Genomic DNA, 27,671 nt, shown 5'->3' with positions numbered 1-27,671 from the left:
CATATGTAGGGTCACTAAGAATAATGTAGAGAGATTTTTCTGATATATGCACATGTTTTTGATTATTTATTATTTATTTTCTTGTGTGCGCGTGTGTTTAAGCCAGAGGAGGACCGCAGATGTTGTGCTCAGAAACATCATCCATTTCCTCTGAGAGAAGATCTCTCATTGGCTGGAGTTGGCTGAGCCTTTTGTCTGCACTACCCAGCATTGAGATGATGGGTGCCGGGCACTAGAGCTCTAACCACAGCCTCCTGGTCGTAACACAAGCACGTTACAGACTGTGCTTTCTCCTTCACCTCCAGGAAACATACTTTTTTAAAAAGACAATAAAAAAAGTCAAACATCTATGGGGTAAGAATATGTGGAAAGGTATTTTGATCTGTATTCCTAATATTTCTGTAGAGTTTCAGGACAATGAGGCTCTTTGAGAAAGCTAAGGTGTGAGAACATGTAGTGGGTAGCCATTCCAGCTTTGATCTGGAAATTTCAACCCCCATTGAGGCTTCGGCAACTGTCACGCCTACAAGGCGGAGCCCGGGGTGGGGGGGGCACGGAGAGACCCAAGATCTGGATGGGCCAGCGTGCTCTCTGTTCCTGGACCCTAGAAGGTGGAGGTTGACAGAGCAGAGTTCCAGAGATCACCGATATACCTTCCCCAGACCCCACGACCTACCTTTCCCTTTTTTGTAAGTAACCCACTAAATAAATCTTCCTTTTAACTATGTGGAGTGGCCATAATAATTTCACCAATAAGAACATCTCTACTGTGGAAAGGTTCCATATGATGAGACAGAGGATGTCCCCAATGGTCCTCAATCATTTCCCAAAAAGCCTGGAAATCTATCACTGACCATTCCTAATCCTTCCAATTTAAAAGACTACAAAAGACACGTGTGAACCTTAGCAGCACACTTTTTTTTTTTTTTTTAGAATTATTAACAAAACCAAATCATTTTTTTCAGAATTATTAACAAAACCAAAAATAACTAAAGACATATGACAACATAGAATTAACTGATGGTGGCTGAATGGTAGTTTCAGGAATACTGGAATAAAAAAAAATCTTTAGTTACAGTTCTTATGAAAATTAATTTTGTAATGATTTGAGCACAACTTGAGAAACAACCTAGTACCCAAGGAATAATGTCAATTCCGTAATTTATTTAAGTAAGCAGTATTATGTCTTCTATTGAAACTAATAAAATAAACTTTATTAAATTAAGTGTTTAATGCTTCTAGAATTTGACTCCCACTAGAAAGCTTCAATAATAAAACAAAAAGACTAGCAGTAATAATTATTTTCCTCATAAAATACAATTTGGTAAAAGTTTTATCACTCATATGTGAAAAGAGTGAATATTTGAAGGGAGACAGCTGGGAGCCCAGGAAGTCTTCTACACTTTTTTTTTTTTTTTTACTTCTTACAGAAGACAAAACTAAATAATTGGTATTTTCACAAATGACATCACTATGATTAGAAACAGACAGGCATTAAAAAAGAAAGCCAAAATAATTTTGGCACTGGAATTAAGAGATTTTGATTTTAATATAGCCCCTAGCAACTAATGTATCTGGGACTTATTTCCCCATTGTGTTAAGCAAGGTATTACAGTTGATCCCAGCAATAGTTTAAGTTCTAATCTACCATGGAAGTAAAACTTCTACACAATTTATTATTAATGTTACTGCTCTTCAGCAGTTTTCAAGTGTTGAAGCTGTGTAAGTCAAACACTTGTTTCATTAACTAATGATTCTCTGGGAAAACTGAAACATTATGGCAAAAGTTGTGTCAAACAGTCTTAAAAATGGTTCTCAGAATACCCCATCAATTATTGGGGTTTTAAAAACACTCATTGATTACCCATTATATTCTGGATCCTATACCGAAAATAAAACAAATGGGATAGTTATACTGCAGATCTGGGATTGTATTTAATACCCTTTACTAACAAAACACAGTGACTAATGCATGGAATTAAAAACAGATTACTAAATACAGTGGGAGCTAGGCAGTTTCATCCACTTTATGCCAGTTGTTTAATATTTAAATAATAAACTATTCTACAAAGACACAGTTTCCTTTGAGACAAAAGAAATTGGCATCACCCTTCTGAAAGCCTTGTACCATGCAGTCCCAACACTAGCCAACACAGCTACAGCATGTCTTGTACATCAAGGCACTGGTGTTTAGAGATTGTACGGGACGTTTCTCATGATACCCACAAGAACTATTCTTGTCATTTCCAATCAGAGAGAAACAGAGGCCTGAGTAAGTTAAATAAGTTTTCCAGCTCAGAAGTGCTAGAAATGGAGCATGAACTTAAGAGTATAGATTAGACTTGGAGAGCTAAGCATTGCTGGATCCTAGGTGTTTCCTACTGCTCTTCCCAGGTGAAACAGTTAGAAACCTTTCCCTATTCCCCATGATGCTGAATTATTATTATTGTTGTTGTTGTTGCTGTTATTATTATTTTACCTTTTATACTGGTTAGTTTTTGACAGCTTGCTGCAAACTTCAGGCAACCAGAAAGAGGGAACCTCAACTAAGGAATTGCCTCCAACAGATGGGCCTACGGGTATATATAGAAGGCATTTTCCTGATTAGTGATTGATATAGGAAGGCCCAGCCCATTATGAACAATGCCGTGGCAGTGATCCTGGGTTGTATAAAAAAGCAGACTGACAAAATCTGGAAACAACCTAGATGTCCCTCAGCCAAGGAAAGAATGGATGAAAAAAAATGTGGTACATTAATACAATGGAGCATAACTCAGCTGTTAAAAACAATGACATCATGAAATTTGTAGGCAAATGGAAGGAACTAGAAAAAAAATCATCCTGACTGAAGTAATCTGGACCCAGAAAGACAAACATGGTGTGTACTCACTCATAAGTGGATATTAGCTGTAAAGTAAAGGATAACTATGCTACAATTCACAGACCAGGAGAGACTAGGTAACAAGGAGGGTTCATGGGGAGGGAGGATGTTCAGGTCTCCCTGGAAAGGGGAAATAGAAAAGATTTTGAGTGGATTGAGGGTGGGTGGGGATGAGAACATGAGTGGTCATGGGGAGAGAACTGAAAGAGACTACTGGAAAAGTTGGGGGGTGGAATTTCAGGGTCAGAGAAAAACCTGGTGCAAGGGAAACTCCTAGGAATCTACAAGGGTGACCCCAGCTAAGACTCCTAGCAATAGTAGATACATATCCTGAACTGGACATCTCCTGTGACCAGGTAAGACTTCAAGTAGAGAGAGTGGGAAACCAACCTAGCCACAGAACCTTTGATCTACAGTCTGTCCTGCCTATGGGATGTGCTGGAGGTAAAGGTGGCCTAGAGACTGAGGGAGGGGCCAACCAATGACAAGCCAAGCCTAAAACCCATGCCAGAAGAGTAATTCCACCCCTGACACTGCCTGGAACACCAGGACTCATAGACTGGGTGACCCGGAGACCTAGAATGGAACCAAACATGACAAGAGAGAAAAATTTATCAATGTAGTGATGCCTAACAATATTCTCCTATACACATAGATTGGTGCCTAGTCCAATTGTTATCAGAGAGGTACCATCCAGTAAGTGATGGGAACAGATGCAGACCCATAGCCAAACATTAGGCAGAGTTCAGGGAATCTTGCAGAAGAAGGGGAGAAAGGATTGTAGGAGCCGTAGGGGTCAAGGACATCACATGAAAACACACAGAATCAACTAACCTGTGCTCATAGGGGCTCACAGAAACTGCATCAACAACCAGGGAGCCTTCATGGGACTGACCCAGGCACTTTACACATATATTACAGTTGTGTAGCTTGGTCCTGTTGTGGGACTCCTAAAAGTGGGAACAAGGGCTATCTATGACTCTTTTACTTGGCTTCAGGACTCTACTCCTTATCCTCAGTCACCTTGCCCAGCCTTAATACATGGGAAGGTGTTTAGTCTTACTGCAACTTGATATGCCATGTTTTGTTGCTACCCAAGGGAGACCTGCCCTTTCCTAAACAAAAATGAAGGAGTGGATTAGGGGCTGGGAACAAGGGGATGAGGATGGGGAGAGCCTGGGAAGAGATGAGGGATGGGAAACTACAGCTAGGATGTAAAATAATTTAATAATAATAGTAAATAATAATAATAATAATAATAATAATAATAATAATAATAATAATAATAATAATAATAAAAGCAGGCTGAGCAAGCCATGGAGAGTAAACCAGTAAGCAGTGTTTCTCTATGGTCTCTGCTTCAGTTCCTACCTCCAGATTCACCTTGAGTTCTTGCCATGGCTTCCCCACAATAATGTACCATGATCAGGACTTATAAACCACAGAAAACCTTTCCTTCCCAAGTTGCCTTTGTCCAGAGTTTTTATCACAACAAGAGAACACAAACCAGAACATCGTTCTGTCTTACTATTAAACACAGAAATGATATTTTTGTCAAAATTCAGATTATGTAGCACGAAGCACAATCCCTTTGCCTTGATGACTCATTGGCATAATTTGTCTTCAGAAACAGCGACTACACAATTTGTTACCCATCAGGACACCAAGGAAGAAGATAATGTTTATAATTATCCTAAGAATATAGAGATGCAGTCGGAAAGTCTTGAGTAAATGAGGACACACAGTTACCCTATCTATAGACAAGTTGTGAATCAAATTATGTATTACACATCAACACAAATGGGTTCGTGAACACTTGGCATGTTCTAGGTATTATCTAATAAGGTTTAAATAGATGCTTAATTAATTTCCTCAAAGCACCAGTACATTTATAACCATAAAGCTTATTTCATTAATTCGCTCTCTCTCTCTCCATATATATATATATATACATATATATATATATACATGCATATGCTCAAATGTGTCAATGTATCAAGTACTCTCTTGGATACTCAGGTATAGAAGGACACAGGAGAGAAAAGGTCATTTTACCCTTAGGAGCTGTATTTATAAGGCCAGTTAAGGTAAGCAAGAAACTTGTCAAATACATTGTGTTTACAGACATAAATAGGTTCTGTGGAGAAAGTAAAGGCCCTGCAAGAGAACAGAGGAATTCGGAGTAGTAGGTTTTGCCACTCAAGTGAGATGTGGAGAGAGTCCTGGAGAAAGCCTTTCCCTAATGACAGGTCATCCGTGACCACCAGCCTGTGGAACTCAGACATTTGTTGCTTTCCACTGTATGTACTCCATTTATACCTGTCTGATTGTCTTTGCTATTTGTATTATTTATTTTTCATACATTCATGAATTATGATATGTTAAGTTGTTCAGTAAGAAGTATGGTGGCATAGGGTGGGATGTTTCTGCATACTGTAAGTAAATTTAAAAATTTACCCGTCTCTCTTATCTCCATTTTTATTTTTAACTAATTTTAAGCTTGATTTTCACATGTGTCAAGAAAATATCAAATATACTTGAAACATGGCAACTCATTTGACTTGTAGCAAAGCAAAACTGTGAAAATAACAAATCCAGCACACTTAAAAAAAAAAAAAACAAAAAAAAAGAAAAAAACCCAAGGAAATCCAAACCATACCAGACACCTTGCCATTGAGATTGCCTTGGCAAGGAAATCGTGCTGGACTATTGCTAAAATATAGCCCTGAATTGTGTATTGTGAAAAGCTGTTCCCAAAACTTTAATATTGCCCCAAAGGACCTTTGCAACAAAATACCTCATGATTCAATCCTTCATGTTCATTCTGCACAAGAAACACAATCATGTTATCCTAGCTTCACTGTGGTAACCTTTACAGCAAATGCAAGAAGTTAAGTTTAAAGAGAAAAAAAAATTTCTAAAAATGCCTTAGGACATTTGCTTTTTAACAGAGGTAACAAAGCACATAGAAGATCAACGTTAGGAATCCCTTTTCTGCATACAGAAGGAGCTCCAACTTCTTGGTATAAACTTGATTTTAACTAATATTCATCACGACTGGTTACATAAGAAAATAATCTCCATGCCTTGATACAATCGAGCACTGTTTAGAAAATGTTACTTTAGATTTTCCTAAGAGAATAAAAATTATTCTTATCTTGAGATATCAGTGGCAATTACTAACACTAAAGTAAATTATATTCACACCTCAGCTTGCATACCAAAAGTTTAACAAAAGGGAAATTTGCTCAACACTTTAATTACCTTGGAGTATGAAAATGACTAGTTTGTTAAATAAGGCCCATAGAAAGAATTACTGGTGAATCAACCTGGTATCCACAATAACTGCTCTTCTTTTAAAATAAGATGTCTAGTATGCCAGGCAGGTCGTTATCGTAGCTTGCAGGGGTCACGGCTGAGTGAGAGTAGTAGCATGCATAACACCGTCCTGCACTATGAAAACTAGAAAGGAGGAATGAGCTTTCACGTCAGTCCCAGCTTGTTATCGTTATGCTCTAGTAGAGAAGTGTGTGTTGATTTCTGCAACTGGGGCTTACCATCCAGTTCTTGAGGTTACCAAGAACATTGGCAAGAGCTCATAACACTTGGGGGTCTATGGGACTTCATAGCCACCAACGATTCCAATAGATGCAACTCATTCCTGACACTGGTTCTTTGTTGGACTGTTGTGCCTATTGGGGCATTATTGTCTCATTGCAGGGTAACTCCATTTAAACTCTTTAATGTGTCTATGTGGTTATAGTTTAGGAAGCTTCTGCAGTAGTAGTTTGTGACTTTATTTTATCAAGTCTATAGAGTTGCTTATCACTCCCTGTATTCTCTTCTCTACCCTACCCTATGCCACACTCCATTTAACCCTTTCTGTTCCATTACTCCCATCCCCCATTGAAGCACTGTGTTCTAGCTTCTCATCCGTGGAAGATCCCACTCCCCATGGCTTCTTACTAATTTCTATGCCCATTAGTACAATAGTGGCACGAATATCATGGGAATAATAAACCATTTCCTGATTGGTTTTAAGGTTCTCTTCACAGATGGAATCCATACCTAGGACAGTTATTAGGACCCAGAACCTGTGCTACACAGGTCCTTGGCCCTAGGGGAGAATCTTTTACTATTGTTCTGCTAATGAGACATAGTAGTAAACAGATTCCAAATGACTTTCATTACATCCATAATTAGTGCATCTCTCAAAAATCATCAGAGAATCTTCTTTTGGCAGCAGATGGTGATTAACACAAACCCAAATAAGGTACAGAACATAAGCGACTGTAGCATACTCAGCCCTCAAAGGGCATCGATATCACATTACCTCAAGGCTCAGGGATCATTTTGGAAGAGGTGACAGAAAGACTCTAAGAGCCAGAGGTGGTGGATGACTGTAAAGAAACAGTGTTTTCCAGACACACCAGGCCAGTTGCACACATGAATTCACATGGTGCATACAAGCTCAAACAAGACAAAATCCCAGTGTGGAGAGGAAAGGAAAGGTGGGCAGGAAGGAAGTCACACCTATACCCAAGGAATTATTGGGAATTGATAGCTTCTAGGAGATGGAGGGTCACTGTTCTTTAAAGGTGTGGCCCTGACAGGTTTAACACATTCCAGTGGATGGCCACATTCCCAAGAGTAGATAGGCAGCCCTAGTTAGATTCAATGTGTCTTTAAGAATATGAACAGTACAGAAAATTGAGTTGGTATAGAATAGGGGTTAAATCAGGGAAGAGACGGGGAAAGGATGGATATAACCAAAATACATTGCATAAACTTTCAAAAACTTAACAAAAAATTTAAAGTGTACATTATCAAACCTTATAGCTTTTCTCTTATCTTAAACCTTGATGTGTTCAAAATGTGAGCCACATGTGTCCCAGGATAGACATGAATGTGGCCTACAGTTTTGTAGATGACAACCCAAGTTGCAGTAAGGTTGGATACTCCCGTGGCTTGCATCCTTTCTGCCATTCTCGCAACAGGTAGTAAGAGCTGACTGGGTCCTATAATGCTTCCACTGTAAAAAGTTCTTAATGCTTCTAAAAGAGACTATAAAAGGAAGAAGCGGGGAAAGTCCTTGAATTAAAGAACATGAGAGCAGCTGTCTGATTCCTGGAACAAAATAACTCAATATATATAATACATATATATTAGTGTTAGAATGAAATATTCCCAGAACCAGAAATCATATTTTACCTTAATTATGGCACTTTCAAAATACCCATTGAAATAGTGACTAAATCTATTTATCAATCAATTATTGTTACAGAAATATTTTACATTTGCTAATGTAGTTACAATTTGAAAAAGCGTGTTATTTTTAACATGGGAATAGCAAAAGACTTCTATATCCAACTTAAAGGTAGTGAGATGCTAAAGGAAAAGATTCTGAGATTCTAAACTATTGGTTAAATGTGAATAACTGTTTTCCCTTTTGGATTTAGTACAGCCATAAGGTGACATTTGGCTTCTAAGCTTGTTATCTCTCATTCTCAATACTTAGATTACTTAGCTATTTGGACCAAATGGGAGATTTTAGTATATAGCAATGTATGGATTTAGATTATATAATCAATAATTTGCTGTTGGATTTATGAAAGCATTAATCTGTGTAAGTTACAAGCAGTTCTTATGGAATACAAAATTCTTCTAGCTGTAAACACTGGACAATGCCACCATAAAGATTTTACCAGAGAGGCACAAGACCGAATATGGGTTTTTATTTAAACTTTGTTAGAGTAAAAAACCTAATGTAAGTTTGATTTATTTTTAAATTACTTGAAAACAAAAAGTAATCATTCAGTGTATTTAAGTGTTAAAAATAATATTTCTCACAGTTGGCCTGCATAGCGATTACCCAGAATTCCTTACTTCTAGAGAGTGCCAAAGATATATATTTTGGACAGAATGTGTATTCTCTAAGCCAAACACTAAGGAGAGCTCTGTAACATTTTACTCATTTCCAGCTGGCTGTTAGAAGAAATAGGAATTCCTAAATTAAGGGAAAATTGTCCCTGGCAGGGCTTGAAATTTTTTCAACTACCAATATAATGGACAGTCTTAGAAAACATGATCTAATCTGTAATGGTAAGTGCCAATCTGTAACAAGGTTGGCAGCACTGATTCGGGGGATTTGTCTCTGGGAATAAATGAGATATTCGAAAGTGGCTTAACAAGAGTGGAATGGCAGTCACAGCCGAGAAGGGACCTCAAGGGGAAGCTGAATGGTGGCTTCCCCTGGAAATGACGGGAGCAGCATTCCTCATGGGCTATGGACATGCTTGGCAGTTCCCACTCAGCTTTTTAATGAAGTGAGTGGGAAACTTGCACACCGAGGACAAAAGCTGAGCTTGTTTCTGAAGAAAAACAAGAAGCTATTTATTGTGGTCAGTGGGTTTTTTTTTTTTTTGTGTGTGTGTGTATGTGTGTCTTTTTAAAATAGCTTTTCTGCTTTATTTAACACATGGGTGTTTGGAATTGATTCATTCCTAGACGTCAGACATCTGAGAGTCTTTCTTTCTTCTCTTCCTTTCCTTTCTTCTTTCCTCCCTCTATCCCTTCCTTCCTTCCTTTCTTCTGTCTAAGGGTGTCAGTATTCCGTTATGTTTAATGCCATGTTTCGCACATGGTTAAAATAAGCCCAGAAAATGTATGTGGCAAGATCAGACAGACCGCTTATGAATGACTAAGAGATCTGATTACGTTGTGCAGGGCTGTGAGTCCACAACTAGCAGCAAGTGTATACTGATCAATATAGCAGCGGAAGGAGAGAGAGTTGGGCTCTAACAAAGCAACCCACAAACGTGAGTTTCAGCTCCCTTCATCAGTTTGGCAGCTCTCGGCCCCGAATGGGGGAGTCTGACAGAGCCTAAAAGACTCAGGACTTGTATCCAGATGGTTCTGTTGTATCATCATCCTACACACACAGCACTTTCACAGCCTCTGTGATGAAACTTTACTTTAAATGGAAAGTCTTTCCAGGTCTCATTCAACAGTTCTGTCAAATGAAGACCAGATTCATTTCTGGCCCTGTAAGAGAGAGGAATGAAGTATTTGAATTTTAAACTTAATTTTACACCGTTTTAATAGGTAAAGCTTTTATTGCAAACAGCACAGGCATCAGTATACAGTAGCTATCTGTAACTTACGCCACCCTGACAGAAGCCACGTATTTGCTAAGTCTCAGAGAAAACAACTAGATGAGAGTCACTCTGTTCGCTGTGCCCCTTCCAGGTTAGATAGCTGCTGTCTCACCTAGCAGTGAGGATCCCAGCTACACTGTCAAAAGGATACCAAAGAAGTCGGCTGTCTCCATAAAACTTTCAAGAGGCTGGTGAGATGGTTCAGTAGATAGGAGTGCTTGGAAAGAACACATGAAGATCTGAATTGGAATGCCAGCACCCACAAAAAAAGTCTGGCATGGCTCTGCTTGTCTGTAACCCCAGCATCGGATCCTAAAAGCATACACACATGCATTCCCCGCCCCCCCCCCCCCCCCCCGCCACACACACGCTCAATGTTAGACATATTATTGTCTCAAATATCACGATAGTTAAAGAAGGATAACTTTAAAACTGCATTTCAAAGTAGTATGAGCCACTGCATAGGACAAAGTGAAGGGATCAATATTGCAATTCAGTTACATAATATTATATTGGTTTAATTTTCTTAAAGTGACTTTTAATAATTACTTGTCTCTTTTCTAATACATATGAAATACCCGCCCCCAAACTCAGGAGACCCAGGCAGAAACGTTTCAAATTACAGGTGCCTCAAGGCTACACAGTGATTTTTAGTCTAGCCTGAGCTGTATCATGTGATCTCGCATCAAAATAGATAAAACAAATCACATGCATAATGTGTGTATGTATATATGCCTACATACCTATAAACATACACATAATGTGAAATATAGCTGTAGAATTTAAGCCAGAAAAATAACATTCCAAAAAAATATCATTGTGAAGTGTTTGTTTACCTAACGAGAAAAGGGCTTGATGTATATTCAGCCAACATTTCTTACATATTCTGCAAAGGTCTGTTTGCTGGGATAGTTGTGAGGAGGGGCAAGGAGTTCAGATATTCTGAAGAAAACAACTGTAATGGACAACAATAATTAACAGAACAATATTGCAGTCAAGTGCTGAGGATTTCTGAAGCTTCTCTTATTGTGGGCACCCTTAAGCTGGTGCTTGAAGACTTGGATAGTTGGAAGAAATACAAAGACCATACAGACAGAGAAACTGAGAATGCAAAAGAAGAAAACTGCTCAAACCCAGATTTGTGGGAACACTTCGGTCGATGAAAATGAGGATGAGCAGACAGTTCTGAATAGGTCACTTAGGTCAGAATACAAGAAGCGTTAAATGGCAGGGGACTTGGGAGTGGACAGCGGTCTGGGCACTAAGTGAGCAGGTATTTCCTGCCTTCCTTCTCAGCACTAACGCCTGCTGCTATGGGAAAGCGCCAGCGGCAGCCAGCAGTCCCTCACACTTTGTATATTCGGATGGGAAGACCTTGTCTTATTTTATCAAACTCAGTACACCCCAACTTCCCTTTTATTAAGTAATGTCAGCATCATCCAATGCCTGTTTGGAGTAGATGTGCCATATGGATGAAGTGTGTCACTAGGGGTGGACTTTTGGAATATGAAAAATGGTATAATAAAGTCCTGCCTATATCAACTGCTGTCCAACTGGATAAACATAGATCAGCATGATAGTGGATAAATATCCTATTTGTCTGTCTGGTTATACACATCTCTTCTCAGCACTAGAGAGTTAAATCCTAAGTCTTGTACATGCTAGTAAAAGATCTACTGCAAATTAACCATTTTATCCTTGAGTTGCTTTTCGTAAGCGTTTTATCACAGCAACAGCGAAACAAAATAATACAGAAATTGGTACCAGGAACGTAGGATATTAATATGATGAACCTGTCTATATATATATTTTTTTCATGAGGTGGGAATGGGAGGGGACCATGGAAGGAGTTTCGGCTAGAGGCAGCCACTTGAGTGCTCAGAGCTTAATGAGCTGTTTTGGGAGTTGGAAAAATAAAAATGTTGAGAGAGGTACAGAAATGGAGGTTTGGCCTGTGAAGTTTCAGAGAGAAACAGAGACACTATCAAGGCCTTTTGTGTGATACTTTTGATTAAGAGTCTGTGTGCATGAAAACTTTGTTTTACTGAGACAATCAATGCTGGCTAGCTAGGGCTAAAGAACAGCTGTGATGAATAGGAGACCAGCATCATAGAGGCCAAGTCTTCGGGGTACCATTTCCTTAGGGTCAGCAAACAGAAGCTGTGGTCCAGAGAAGGCCAAAGCTGCACCTCAAGCTGGTAAACAAACTTGTAATAAGTGTCTCCTATATCATCCTGGTTTGGGAAGTCCTAAAGCATTAATGGGGTCATGGAGAGCAGCTGAGGCTTGGCACTGTGAGAAGGGAGGAGTTACCTCTGGAAAAAGCACAGTCTCAGTTGTATTTAAGACTCTAGGATTGAAAGGGTCATGGGGAGCAGCTGAAGCTTTGCACTATGTGGCAGGGTTGGAATTTCTAAAAAGAGGCCAACATAGGCTGTTGGTGAAGGTGCAGCCACAGTTGTAGTAGAGATCTAGCACTGCTGGAGGTGCCAGGACTGTGGGGTGACAATCAAGAACAGCAGCAGGTGAAGTACAGAGCTGGCCTGAGCCTAGGAGATGAGTTTTGTGCACTGTGTCTGGCAGAGCAGAAGAGGATGAGCTGTAGTGGTAGAGCGCTTGCCTAGCAAGTGCAAAGCCCTAGGTTTGATCCTCAGCTAAAAAAAAAAAAAAAGAAAAAGAAAAAACAACAACAACAAAATGAACAAACAAACAAAAAACCTCAGGCCCCTCTTGGGCTGGAGAGATGGCCCAGAGGTTAAAAGCACTGACTGCTCTTCCAGAGGTCCTGAGTTCAATTCCCAACAACCACATGGTGGCTCACAACCATCTGTAATGAGATCTGGTGCCCTCTTCTGGCTTGTAGTCACATATGCTGTATACATAATAAATAAATAAATCTTATAAAAAAAAAAAAAAAAAAAAAAAACATTAGAAGAGGGTGAGCTGCCAATGCCCTTCAGAGGCCAGAAGAGCATGAGTGACTCCAGATGTTAGGCACTGGACTACAGGGTTTGGAGCTATACTTCATGACTTTGGTTTTGCTTAAGTGTGCTTGATTTAATGTCTTGGTTCTTCCTTCTTGCAGTAAGAAAGTATATAATTTAGTTTAGATTTCATAGAAGATCACAGTGAGGAGACTGGATATTGTAAAGGCACTGAACTTTTTGGTATTGGAATTTTTAAAATAACGTGATACCTTTAAAGAAAGTTATGCTATGCTTTATATTGTGATATGGACATGAGATTGTGGGATAAACAAGAAAGGAAAGGTTATAATTCAATGGTCATGTGTTTGTTTGCCAAACTGATAAGGGGTCAATTGTATTAATTAGGTTTTATCAACTTGACTGAAACTAGAGTCATCTGGAGAGGGACCCCCAGTTGAGTAATTGCCTCCATCAAACTGGCCTGTTGGGCATCTATGGGACATTTTATTGAGTAATGATTCATGTAAGAGGGCCCATTCCATTGTGAGCAGCGTCACTCTTGGACAGATGTTCATGAGTTATAGAAGAAAGCAAGCAAACTGAGCAGTCCATAGAGAGCAAGTCAGTAAGTCGTGTTCCTTCATGGTCTGATTCAACTCTTGCTTACAGGCTCCTGCCTGGAGATCCTGCCTTGGTTTCTTTCCATGAAGTATTATGTGCTGTGGGGCGAAATCAATACCTTCTTCCTCAAGTTGCTTTTTGTCAGTGTTTTATCACTATGATGGGGAAGTAAACGAATACACCATTGTTTCTTTGTTCTTATACTGAGGTCTGAGTTATCTTAATTTAATAATTACTTAACCCAGTGAGTCTTTACAGTTATGATGGGTGTTTACACGAAGCACAATCTTAGAAAGAGCTGTTACATTTTAACTGATTAGATTGTATATTCTACTTTTGAGCTTCTTTTTAATTTGATTAATCAATCACCAGTAAGTGTGAGCTGAACAAGGATGATAGCCAGAATACTGTTTCTGGAGAATGAACAAAAATTTAAAATACAATTTTGAGATTTGTAACTACTTAAAACTAGAAATTCATGGCAAGTAAAGATGACATCAAAATATGTAGAATTATCACCCCCTTTTATTTTACAACCAGAATGTGTTTAGATAGATGGATACATTTTATCTACCTTTTGTGGAGAATTACCTTAGTTTTTCAGATTCTTTATCCCTTCAGTTTCTGTACTGTTCATTTGATGATGACTATTTGATGGTGGTTTCTTTTCCAGGGATAAGTTCAAATGACTCATTGTCCTCCTTGCTCTGTATCTACACAGAGATATTTTCAACTACACGTACAATTAACTCATTCAAAATGATTAACTGTGTATCATTTAGGATTACATCACCTCAAAAGATTCATAATAATATGTAGTTCAAATACTGATTTAAAATGCCACAATTTGATAAGCGGCCCAAACTATTCATTTTTCATCATTTGGTAATTTTCCATTACTAAGTAATCTTGGATTTTAGAGTCTGAAATAAATCTAATGATAGAACAAAAATCACTAATTTGGTTCAACGACACAAATCACTCTTTAATATTTCATGGAAGACTAAAATCCATTAAATCTTCAGGAAAGGACAAATTTCTCTGTAACAGGTAAATAAAATACTTTTATTTGTTCTTCTGCTGGCCTCCAGTAATGCAAACCAGAAGTCATAGAAGTCCAAATAAAGGCAGAGAAGCCAAATTTGGGGGAAATATGTCATTTTATTAAACACAAGGAATGATGTAATTTTTCAATTCATCTTAAGTGAGTGAATGCAGATTCATGTTGCCTCAAAAATGTGGGTTCTATTCCCTTGCCATAAGAAAGATCTTCAGGCCACATCCTTATCAGACATAGTCAGAACGTGACATATAACTGTGTCAACAGTTAACCTAAGCCACACCAGGGCACAACACTGTGTGTCCTAGTTTTAACAGCTGTGAAATAAACATGGGCCACGTCCATGGCAGTGCACCCACCTAGAAATCATTCTTTCTGTCTTTCCACACGAAAGTCTGTTTGTTTGTTTTGGTGGTATTACGGTTTGAACCTACGACCTAGCATATGCTAGGCAAGTGCTCTACTACTAAGCTCCATCACTGGCCTTGGGCCTGGTCCCTTTGCCCCTTAAGCTGAGAGTAACTATCCCCTTGTTTACACAAAACCATCCCAAATATAAATGTTAGAAATCATATAAGCTAATATAAATGCAATGGACTAGTTTAAGGCATTAGCCATATTCTGCGTCTGCCTTTGATTGGTATCAATTTCCTTAATGACTCCTAGGCAGCGGGAGAGCCTGAGGACTCAATCTCTCTTCTAATTCAGTGTATACTGTGTCTTTCTTACCAGGAGAGGGGTGTTTGTGTGTTGTTAGACTTCGTGGACGGCAAATTCAATATTCCTGATCAAAGCCAAAGTAAGTTTTAATATTAGGTCCACTTAGGTGTATTGATAGTATAAAACTCTGGGTAGAAACTGAGTGAAGATGACAGATTAATTGCCCTCAGAGGAGCACAGACATCCAGCCACAACCGCATACATCTTGTTGCTATTTCTGGCGGAGAGACACAGCTGATAAGAATCAGAGATCTGTTGTTCTGTCTGTCCCTGAACACTTGAATCACTGGGGCACAGTAACTGCAGCATTGTTCCTCTCCTCTGTAATTGTTTGGGATGTTTTTCATTTTAACATGAAAGCCCTCTCTGAGAAGTGGACAAGGGGGTACAATCAGGAACAGTCACAAGGAGCTGCTGGTTTTCATTTGTGCACATTGCTGCTTGAATTTGTGATGCTGAGACCTCAAGAAGGAAAAAAAATGTCTTTAAGGAAAAGAGAAAACATATTTTGATGTAAAGAGAGGAGGAGGGGAGGGAGAGGGGGAGGGGAAGGGATATTAAGGTTGAGAATGAGAACAATTGAATGAAGAAAGAACAGGCTGACCAAGGCTAAGACTAACTGAAACCATCCTCGTCCCCAAGTATCCCGAAAGCTATGTTTTAGTTGTACCACAACATGACCCAACAAGACGTTATTCAATCTAACTACACTTGTGAATTTTATATATAATTACGGTAAAGTCGAAAAACACAGTGTTTCGAACGTAGCATAAAATAATCGGTGTTCTTTCTACCATCCCAAGTTCATTTTTTTCTCTGTCATAAGGTACAAGGCAAGGGCATGGTAGGCACGTTTTACTCATCCAAAGTAATAATTCTTGTTACAGGGATAGGCAAAGCTGCATGTGTCTCTAGCCCTAGCCCTAGGAGGGCAGAGACTAGTGGACCCTGGGGACAGTCAGCTGAAAAAACAAGCAGTGTGTTCAGTGAGGGAGACTGTCTCAATAATGGAGGTAGAAAGAGGGAGGAAAATGTCTAGCATCGATTTCTGCACCTCTGCTCCAAATGCGAATTAAAAACCAAAAACAACCAAATGGCAAAATACCAACAGGCAACAATCCCCTAACTTCAGCTAGTACTCTTGCTGCATTTTCTTCTGACCTGCACCTTCAAACATATTCCTTCATTATATTAAAACATTTCTGTCCATTTCCCATCTGATGGCTTGATCAATATGCTCCTATGTCATGTACCCATCAGAACTGTCTCTTATATCTCTTGAATTCCGCCCAATGTGTTTTCCTCCTTCTTAGAATTATTGAAACAAATCCTGCACCTGATAGAAATTGATTCTGGGTAATCTGGAATTTGTTGATGCCTGAAAGTCCTTCATGCTGAAATGTGAATCAGTAAAAAGCCTTACGGGTCAGGTTGAATGCTTGTTTATAAGTGCATCTGAATCCTAAAGTGAAATATGAACGTTGAAAATAGTGGAAAAACATTAAATTTCTTAAGAACTCAAATGTAGTCTTTGTGTGCAAATGATTATTAGGGAAGAAAGCCATAAATACACAGCTATGCAAACACACACACACACACACACACACACACACACACCACAATAATTAGGTTTTCGACCCCTACATCCACACCCAAGCTACCCATCCACACAGAAGAAAAGAGATTAGTCCTTAAATGTCCATGATTTCATGTGGGGCAACATTGAGAAAGTTAGAATTCACATACTTCATATACTGGAAGTATTTCTTCCAGAATGTTCTTCAGCTCACTTGGTGGAGAGCTATCATGCTTTCTAATGTTCTGCAGCAGATCTTTCTTTCCATTCATAAAAACAAGAGAGGAGGCTTATATTTTACTGAGGCCACAGCATTGAATGCTCTGTGCTGAATAGAATGTCACAGCTGCATGCGGGATTATTACATTTGGGAAAATGGTACAGTAGAGCTGTGTTTGTCCTGATCTGATGAGAGTTTTATATTAAAACATGGAGCTCATTGATGTCCCATGAAGGGAATGTATTAGGTGTATCCCACAGCCTAATCATATATGAGGCTCCACATGCATCCCATATGCTCCACATATGAAAAATTTTAACAAACTTTACTGTTACCAGGAAATAAAATCGCTCTCTGCCCAAATGAATTCTGTCCATTTGAACTGACATTAGCAATGTGATTCTGGTTCCACTCTTGACAAGCTGGTGCCCCCTCTAGGATACACCTTGTTCTTACATGTTTTTCTACATCTCTATTAACGTCTGTGTTCCAACCTTGTTTTACCAAAGTGGGCAGGAGGGGGAGGGGGGAGAATTCTGGTGATTTCCATTTCTACTGTGCACAACCCAAAAATACTGACTGGCAAAGAACTCTATCTTGTCCCTTTGCTCTTCTACTGGTAACCCCTTTAATTGTAGTTTGAATTTACTCATTTATAGTATTTTATCTATCAAATAGACATTATTAAACACAGTCTGAAAAAGAAGTATGACCATAAATGTAGCAACAAAATAATGTTCACTATTTTTAGAGATCTTTTTGTTATGCTAACTATGATGTTACACATTTTCTCTGTTTTATCTCAATCATTAACATCATTCCTTAGAGGTCATAATCTCAGAGAAATGGACAGGCATTAAAGATGGGCATGGAACACTCTACCCCTTGATGTCTGCCTCTACTCTCTATGCCTCCTACACTCAACGCAAATCATTCTCACCTTAGACCAGTCACCTACTCGCCACACATAGCATTTTGAATAATCCTCACAGTCCTCCGCCTCCCTGGGTCTGGTGGAAAGTACACACTTCTTTCTTGGGTTAGTGCACCTCACGGTCCTATGCCGGACGCCTTTGCCACACTTGACAGAGCACTGGAAGATAATATTAAAGGTTTGAATAGAGTTGGAACAGGCCATTGCTTAAGGCATGTTTAAAATGGTTCCTATCATTTCTCTTATTTTTTTTAAAAGGACAGCTAGTTTTTTTGTTTAACAAAACATGTCTATTTATCATTTTACATAATATACAGTACTATGAAATTATGTACACAGATAATTTTCCGTGTGTCTACATGGGGGTGGGCTTTGCACATGTATCATGTTAATGTGTTTGTAGGGCTCCTCACACTTACACACCTAAATTGGTTCAGAGAAGTCCCTAAATGTATGTGATAAGTGGCATATATAGTTATGCTAAGGTATGTGTAATGATAATGTGAGTTTGTCACTGTGGATTTGCATGGAGCACACTTGTATGTGGCACACTACAAGCTTGCAAGACTGTGTGGTGTCATGAGTTCACCTTGGTCTAAACTTAAGCTTTATTACTTATGTCGAGTTTTTGAGTGAATTAATTCCTCTATGTTATACTGCCCACACATATAAAATAGTAAATAATTAAGTTTCTTACATTTGTGTTTATATATAAACACTTAACCAAATAAGAAGTAAAATCTCATGGCTCACACATATAAGATAATTGCTAAATGTTAGTTTCCTTTTCCTTTTTAATATTCAGAGATATGCAAGGAGTCATATATATACTTAGTGTGTGCTTCTCCAGCAGTACTCACAGTATATATATGAGAAAAATCATAAGTCTAAATTGTACATGAGTGGTCCTTTGGATTTTTATATTTTCAAAATTAGCTATTTTTCCTTTTTATCAATTAGTATTTTTACATATCAATTGTGGTGAACACCTATTTGGGACATGACACAACAAGATTTTGTAGGAGCAAAGGGTCAGAGAAGGAAAAAGGGAAAGAAATAGGATATGTCCCATACCTCAGACCACACGCCTGCCTCCCACACTGTCATGCAGTCCTGGCCCTCACAGCGTTGGGCAGTAGCAGGCTTTGGCCCCATGCAGTCCCTCTCCAAGGCTCTAATTAGTGTTCCATTGTTCAGTTGCTGGGTACAGGCCACTTGTCTGCTCTGCACTCCCTTTCCACACGTTCGTGAACAGGTGGTCCATTCGGTCATCATCCACCTAAAAGTCAAGCAAAGGTCATTGGAAATAAATTAAAAAATGTCTACTTACCATATGCGTGACACTTACCATTCTGGTGTTCTATGTGTTAACCTGTCTGCTCAACACCTACTCACAGAATAACTGTCGATATAAAATGATTTGGAATTGTTCCTTTTCTTTGCATTGCAAATGTTCACAAAACCCACATGTGTTGGAACCACAGCTATTGTGGCCATTTACAGAAAGGCAAATTGAATCATAGAGATTCAATGAGTTAGGAGACTGTCTCCCAGCTAGCACTGTATATGCTTTGGCCTAGCCACTGACTAGCTCTGATGCAAACATAGACATATGAGTTTATTAACATAATCTCATTTCAGTGATATTTGGGACTCTAATAATTTGTTTTCATTCTTACTGATTCAATCACTCAGCCAACACACACATATTTTAGTTCCAGACAATAATCAAGACAGTAATATGTATCTATGTTACTGCTACTTCTAATGACTTGAGGTGTATCACAAGGACATTAGCTTAACCATCTATTCTACTTTAACTTCAGGAAGGAACCAGGTCCTATGTTAGGAACCATCTACCTTCCTATTGTACTGCATTTACTCATATCCTTGCAATGTGGAAGAGCCATATGTTGAAATGGAGTGAGGAGAATCCCAAGGCACTGTGACACAGCATAAAGCTACTTTGTAAGGGCCACAAAAATATAAGCATGGTGACAGACAGTCCATCTGATATTTGAGGCAGCTTCATAGTGACTATAGAACAATATTGATGGCATGAACATGTGAGACCAAAGGATGGTTCACAGCCCAGGCACAATGGAGTGGATAGAGTCAGATTTGATTGAATTATTCAGAAGGTATGAAATTTAAAACCATATAGATCCTTTTATATAGCTACTCAGGGCTGGCGAAATGACTCAGGAAGTAAAAGTGCCTGAAGAAAAACCTAACAATCTGAGCTCAGTGGGAACCCACAAGAGAGAAGGAAATAACCCAGCCCTACTAGTTTTCTTCTGACCTCTACATGAGTTCCTTGACACCCATCCCTCCAAATAAATAAGTAAACAGATAAGAAAGAATATCCCACTTAATATTTGAGGTTGCAGTTGATTACGTATAACTAAAAAAAAAAAAAAAAAAGTGCACAGAACAGAGCCACCAGAAAGGGGGCGGGTATAATAGACATACTACATATATTGACATATTTAAAATAATTTATCTTTAAACTACACATGCATCTTCATCTTCTACTTGTTCAGAAACCAAACCATGTGCTGAGTTTGCTCTGCAAATAGTTTAAGCTTTCACCTCAGGCCATTTCCTCAGGATCCTAACCAGGCTCCTGACAACCTCCTCTCAGGATGACCTTCCTCTTAGGATGCTCATCCTGGCCACTCCCAGGCTGGGGCATTTCCAAAGTTCTGCCACCTGGCTTGTGGAAACTTGCAGCCAGATTTCTAAATGGTCTTATTAAATGAAAAACACAGAGCCAGAAATTTGGGTTAAAGCCTTAGAGAGATCAGGGACATATGGAAAGCCACCAGCCAACCTCACCTCACCAACTCCACAGCTTCCAAGGAACAGGACTTCCTGTCTACCCAGGCTTGCATGCCTTGCATTTTTGCCCTCTTAACCCAGCTACTTCATTTCCTCTTCCTACACAGTTCTGTCACTGTCAGTCTGTCTGTACAGACCTCCAAGTCTCATGGTTGGTACTGGGTTTAAAGGCATGTGTCACCACACTTGGCTTTTTTCCCTAGTGTGGTCTTGAACACACAGAGATCCTGCCTGCTAAGGGATTATGGTCTTGAACACACAGAGATCCTGCCTGCTAAGGGTGTGTGCTGCCTGACTTCTTTGTTTACTTAAAATGACTGCCCCCCCACCCCGCTCCCTCTCCTGCCACCCCTGATCTCCAGGCAAGATTTATTTATTAATGCACAAATAAAATAGCACTACATTTCAGCACAAATAAAATATCACCACATTTCCCCTTTTTTGGTCTAATAAAAATAAAACATAGTTATAACTAATATAAGAGAAACTATATACAATAAGTACAATAACTATATACAATATATACAAACAATAAATGCATCCACAATGTTTAGTCCATTTGCATTTGACAAATTCAGAGAAAGTATTCCATTATCTATCCTATTTTGGTGAGTCCAAAATGTACCAAATTCTCTTTCTATCCTAACATATTACCAACAGAAAACTATCTTATGATGTCTTTCAAACTTATACACTTAATACCTATTACTGAGTTTCTTTTCTGAATTTCTTAACAAGGAAAACTGTAACAATAACTATCTAATCTTCAACTCCCCCAGAGACCCGAGAAGGAAATAATACTACCTAGTAAAACAGGAAGTGCAAACAAGCGACTTCCAAAAAAATGTGAGTTGACAGAAACAGCCAGCTGCCTGGACAGTCACCCAAGGTTTCTCTGCACGTTGGGGCATCATCTTCAGCCTATAGGTTTAGCATACCTGACAGACTCATTTGTGAAGTAGGATGTATACAAAGTCTACAGCTTGCCCTCACATTCAGTGCGAGTATTCCATGTACCACATAAACTTGAATTCTGCCAGTGTCCTGTCATGATTTAGGATTTAAAAATCTGGAAATTGTTGGTGATTTGGAATTTGGCTGCCCATTCTTTTTGGCTTGTGAGTGGCTTCATTTCCTCTATTAGATGCCAGTCTACCATTGAGAGGTTAGACTCTGTCAGTCTAGTTACTCTTTCAAGAATAACCGTTTCTGCTACTGTTCCGTTGCACACCAGAAGCCATTGGTCCACTGCCTGTTAAGCTGGCTTTGAAGGAAATGGCACTGTACCTTTTCTGGATTGCAAAGCCATTTCAGTGATGGTACCATATTATCCTAGCTTCAGAGGATGCCTGTTGCTAAAGCTGCAACCACACTTTTCTTGGCAAGAATCTGTAGTCCTTTGTTTTGTGACCTGTCTGTCCATTATGTCCTGTTTGTCAGTCGATGTGAGAACACTTTGTTGCCCAGTGGCTAACTTTTGCCACAATGAAGGTTAACTCCATATGCAGTTTCTTCAATGCCCATATCTTTTCTGAAGTAGATTGGTGCTGCCAGGAGCAGACATGTCTCATAGTCATAAAAAAAGAAAAAAATCTATGTTATTAAAACATTTTAAATGCCATATTCTGTAGATCTCTGAAGGGTTTGAAGATGACCTATCTATCTAAAATATATTTCTGCTTCACTTTGAAAATATACCTAATATGACTACAAGTTCGATTGTAATGTCTAACTACTAACTTCCATTTCTTTATGTTATAATAGTTGGTAATAATAACATTCAAGGATTAGCAAATTGCATTACATTGTTAAATGAACCGTATAGGTACAATATCCTGAACAAGATTAGAGATATACATACAGCATTTGATAACAATATCAATCGCAATATATATAATTTGTATACAATATATAAAAATCCAATCTAATGTAAAACATTTAAAACTAGCAGTCTTTAAAAGTAAATTCAGTAGTCTACCTTTTTATCTGTATCATGTCTATATTCCCTCTTTTTTCTTTTCAGAGTAGATTAAATTATCTACCCTTTATTCTATCATTTCTATATATTTTTTTCAGAGTAGATTCAATAATCTACTTCTTATATATATCCTCTTTTAAAAAAAGAACCTTAAATCTAATCTCCTTTGTTTAGCTTCTTCCCTGATCATTAACAATAACAACTTGTAACCAACCACCCTAAACAATGACAATTATCCCAAACCCAAAACCCATTGAAAGACCAAAAACCACCCGACCCACCTCTTGGGAATGTGGGCGTTGTATTCTTAAAATTGCTTCTTGCTATTTGTGGGCAAAAGCATCGTTAGGGGATCGTGAAAAGAAAGATTTTGGGTTAATTTTCAAGTTCCAGAGTGGTAGCTGTATCATTTGTTGTCCAGTCTCTGCATAATTCAAAGTTTAGGGCTTATCTCAAATCCTCGCCTGAATAGTCTGTGAGGCTGGGTCATCTCAGCTAGCCATCTCTTAATTGTTCTGAGCAGTTTGTAGTCCAAAGCTGATCTAATGGGTGATGTTTGTCAACTTAGTGGTATTATTATTGTCCATATGGAATCCTCATTTTGGGGCCCCATCATCTTTCTGTAGACTTCAAATTCACTGTTAGGCCTGGTCATAATTCCCTGAAGAAAACTGATGGAGACTTCAATACAAAAACATGTATAGGCAGCTGAATGAAGCCTTTTTTCTAGAATCAGTTAGTACTCTATATGACCATTAATATCATAACAAAAGTTTAATATATATATATATCAATCTTATGAATTTTGATATAAAATTCATACTTTAAGAAAAGTTTAAAGAATCAAAAATAGAACCAAAGAATTAAGATTAGTAGCGATAGTATAGTCCCTTAATTTTTTGGTTTTCTTCTGTCCCATATCAGATGGCTTTCTTCTGACATGATGCAGAGATTTTGCATTTTCCTTTTAACAGCATGCTTGGGTTTAGAGAAGGAGAGAGTCATTCTCCAACTCCAAAGTCAGCTTTAATTTTTCATTGAACTGGGACTACAAAAAGACCATTTGTATTCAGTGTCTATAGAGAAGAGTAGAAACAAACATTTAGGAAGACTTATGAAATTTTATATGTGATATACCAATAGGTCAATTTACTCTCTTTCTTGGGACATTCATACTACGGATAAAATGTGACCAACTGTGTCAAGTTCCTGCTGTTCCTGCTCCCCCACCATGATTGACTGTACCCTCAAATTGCGAGCCAAGTAAGTCCTTTGTCTCATAACTAGCTTTCTGCTCCCCTCACATTCACTTTTCTGTTCTTTATATGTGTGAGTGCGTGTGTGGGTTTGGGTGTATAGATACATATTTCCCAGATCACACGTGGAGGTGAGAGGACAAAATCATGAGAGTCAATTTTCTCTTTCCACACAAATGTGGGACCCAGGAATTGAACTCAGGTGGTCAGGCTTGGTGGCAAGTATCTTCATCCATCAAAGCATCTCATGCCTCCTTAGGATGCTCTTGTGAGGATATTGCATAAAAGCAGCAGGAAAATGGAAACACAAGAGTAAATGGAACTAGAATATGTTCCCTGTGGAGACAGAAGAGAAGCAGGGGAAGGAAGGATGTGCCTTGTCAGCAGGTCTTGGAAAGATATCCTATGATGATCCGTAATGATTGCTCATGTTCATTCCCTGCCTTCCTCATTGACGCTGCTTCCTGTTTAAAGACATTGCCTCCCTGTCCCACGGAAGCAAGACAATATCCTCCAACTTCTGGTCTGATGCAAAAATTTCTCACTCAAATTTGAACGTGCCTTGTAAAATGATTCATTCACCACGTCTTCGTCAAGGCACCTTCCTCCAAGGTGGTTGACAGCATCAGCTGATAAGCAAATGCTGAGTATCACACACTTTGCTTCTTCACAGAAAGTCAGGGAGAAAGCAGGACATTCTAGTCCTAAATGTAGAAGCTCATTCAAGATCCCAGATGCCGCAGAACAAAGCCACTGCTTTCAACCAACAGTATACATAAATTGGGTTTTAAAGTTAAGAGCATCTCATAAAATTATTGAGCATTTAACATTGTTAATCCTGGTGCTCTGGAGGCAGAGGCAGGTGAATCTCTGTGAGTTTAAAGGCCTGCCTGGTCTACAGAGTGAGTTCCAGGACAGCCAGGGCCACACAGAGAAAGCATGTCTGGCAAAAAAGAACAAATAATAATAATGATGATCTATAATAATATAATTATTAAAATATATAATACATAAAAATCATATACTAAATATATTATAATAAATTAATATAATATATAATGGATTATTATTATTATTATTTAACATTTCAATATCAACAAAAAGAGATAGAACAATAGATAAAGAAGTCTTAGTACTTGGGGAACTATAAAGAATCTGGATTCTTTTCTGACAGGACATAGCACTAGTTCTACCTGTTTATCTGTCCAGTGCTGACTGAAGAAGACTCAGCATCTGCCTCCTGACATCAAAGACTTCAAATTTCAGCTTCCCAATTGCACTGTTTCATTAAAAAAGCATGACTAGTGCCGGGTGAATGGAGTGATAGGATGCATGTTAACGTACTTCTTTCTGCAAATTCTTTTCAAATCATCCTCCTATTCTGTTATTTGTATACAACCTATGTGGAGGGTTTGGACTGTCAGTGGAGAAGGAAAAATTAGGAACCAGATTACAATAACTTAAAAACACCAAATCCATGGCAAAATAAGGCTTGAAACCTCAACACTTATAAAGGAAGAAAGGATTCCCCAAACATTTTAAGTTTTACTACGTGGACTGAACTCATTAAGTAGGGCTTAATAATTTTATTATAATTAAATAATTATTAATTAAATAATTATAATTAAAAAATTAATAATTTCGCAATATAGTGGGAGCAGGGAGGCTTCAGCAAATAAAAGGAATGGAAACAAAATCCAGACGTGAACATTTACCTAGGCAACACTAATTTCCAAAGCAATAAGTACAAAAGTGAAATAGGCTTAACTGGCAGTTTTCTTCCTCCCACCACACAGGCCCCTCCCATACTTTCCTTTTGTGGTAAGACGTTATGGGGAAGATGAGCTGTACAGGGCTACAAAGCGGTACGTTCTCTGCATGTTTGAGTGATAGGGTGCACAAATTATCCATAATTCACTAGCAAAAGCTCTTACGAAGGGGGATCGATTCTCTGCCATTCTGAGAACTTTCAACTCAGTCCAATCCACCAAGTCTCAACAATCCTGAGTGTCAGGTAAAGAAAGTATTCTTTCACCACTTTAGAGGAATCAATGAACTCTCATTCTCTTTTTATCAGACCATCTCTAAACATGGTAGGGTTTGTGACATTGGGCTGTCTTACTTAAACACACCACTCATTTTTAAGAGAAAGAATGTGAATATTCAGGCCCCACTATGGAAGCCATGCCAAATACCCATAAGCCAAATTGCACCTAGGTTCATACATTCCTTTCTGCTTCCTAGGCCAAGACCCTTCTTTCCTCCACATTTGAAGCTGTCAGCATTGTTGTTTTGCTCCTTATACACGAGACTTGACTATCATGTTGCCCAATATTCACCGAGGAAATCATAGCCCAGCCTAGAAATCTGGGGACCAGATATCAGGAACTGGGCAGTTGGTCTTGAGACCTTTTGGAGGAGTGAGGACCTGGCGGCTAGCACCAGAAGGACCCCATGCTCCCTGTTGTTTTGCAGGGGTTGGGTCTGCCCAGGCTTGCCCTGGTCAACTTTTTCCTGTCAAATTCTAACATCCCATCTCAGGAAATTCTGAAGCAAATAGCTAGATTCAATTAAGTGGCAATAAACCTGAAGAGGTGACTCATAGTTTCTTCTTAAATTTAAGATGTAACCTCTTTTTATTTACAGGGTTGTTCTCACACTCTGAAGAAGTTACCCGTAAGTCTTAAGCTACTCTCCCAGCCCTTGCTTATTTCAATGTTCACACGTGGGTATGTGTTTCTTTGTAAGGTTCTGAAGAAGCACTTATTCTGATAGTCACTGAGTTAGTTTGAAAGCGAAGCCATGCAATGACTACTAGAATATAGTTACCTTGTTTGACAAGGTTGCTCATTGCACTTTCGAATTTGTGGCTCTGGCTTAGTTAAGTACTTGCATTTCTTGTTGTCCACAATACTGATATTCTTGCTCATGATTTTTGTGCAGGACACTGTTGTCTTCCTCTCTCCTGCAAAGAGCAGATGGACACATAATGCAATGATGTCATTACAGGCTTTTGTGAAATGGAGATTTCCGTATAGTTTAAACCAACTTTAGTTTACACCAATGAATATGATGCTTTTTGTTACATAACAAAACAAACCTTTAGGCTTAAAGATTTTTCTTTCAAAGGTACATGGCAGTTCCTATTTTGTGTGTTAATGACATATATCTTGGAACCCCCACACAATAGTAACTTCAAAACTGAAAATCAAGACAATGATATCCCTAAAACATCATTTTCTGTCACACATATTCATTTAAAAGGTACAAACATTTGAATGCCAAGAGCTCAACTCTAGTTTGGAGCTAAAGGCTTGGTTCCCTCCTTACAACCTGGAATGAGACATGAAGAGAAGCAATCTGTGTGTGTGATAAGATGGCCATGGACTGCCTGGGAGAATGCAGAGTATTCTGCCCCTTACACTCTTCTCATTTCCTTTTCCTTCACTTATTATTTCCTCATGCTATATATTTTCAGGATATAAAAGCATGTTGATAAC

The 27,671-nt window shown here is 38.7% G+C and overlaps 1 protein-coding gene across 2 annotated transcripts in view; it reads right to left on the bottom strand.

Moving 5' to 3' along the window:
* Adamts19 (ADAM metallopeptidase with thrombospondin type 1 motif 19) overlaps positions 1-27,671 on the bottom strand; it is a 201,833-nt gene that overhangs the window by 5,707 nt on the left and 168,455 nt on the right. For both annotated transcript variants that reach the window (XM_006983018.4, XM_076555293.1), the window contains 3 exons: positions 27,001-27,136; positions 19,171-19,375; positions 18,103-18,255 (listed from right to left, as the gene is read on the bottom strand). In XM_006983018.4, the coding sequence (XP_006983080.1) occupies positions 18,103-18,255; positions 19,171-19,375; positions 27,001-27,136 (494 nt within the window). The remainder of the gene's footprint in view (positions 1-18,102; positions 18,256-19,170; positions 19,376-27,000; positions 27,137-27,671) is intronic.

Source organism: Peromyscus maniculatus, chromosome 19, assembly GCF_049852395.1.
Source record: "Peromyscus maniculatus bairdii isolate BWxNUB_F1_BW_parent chromosome 19, HU_Pman_BW_mat_3.1, whole genome shotgun sequence".
NCBI lineage: Eukaryota > Metazoa > Chordata > Mammalia > Rodentia > Cricetidae > Peromyscus > Peromyscus maniculatus.
Note: the sequence above shows the minus strand (reverse complement) of the source record. Positions and strands in the feature narration are given on the sequence as shown.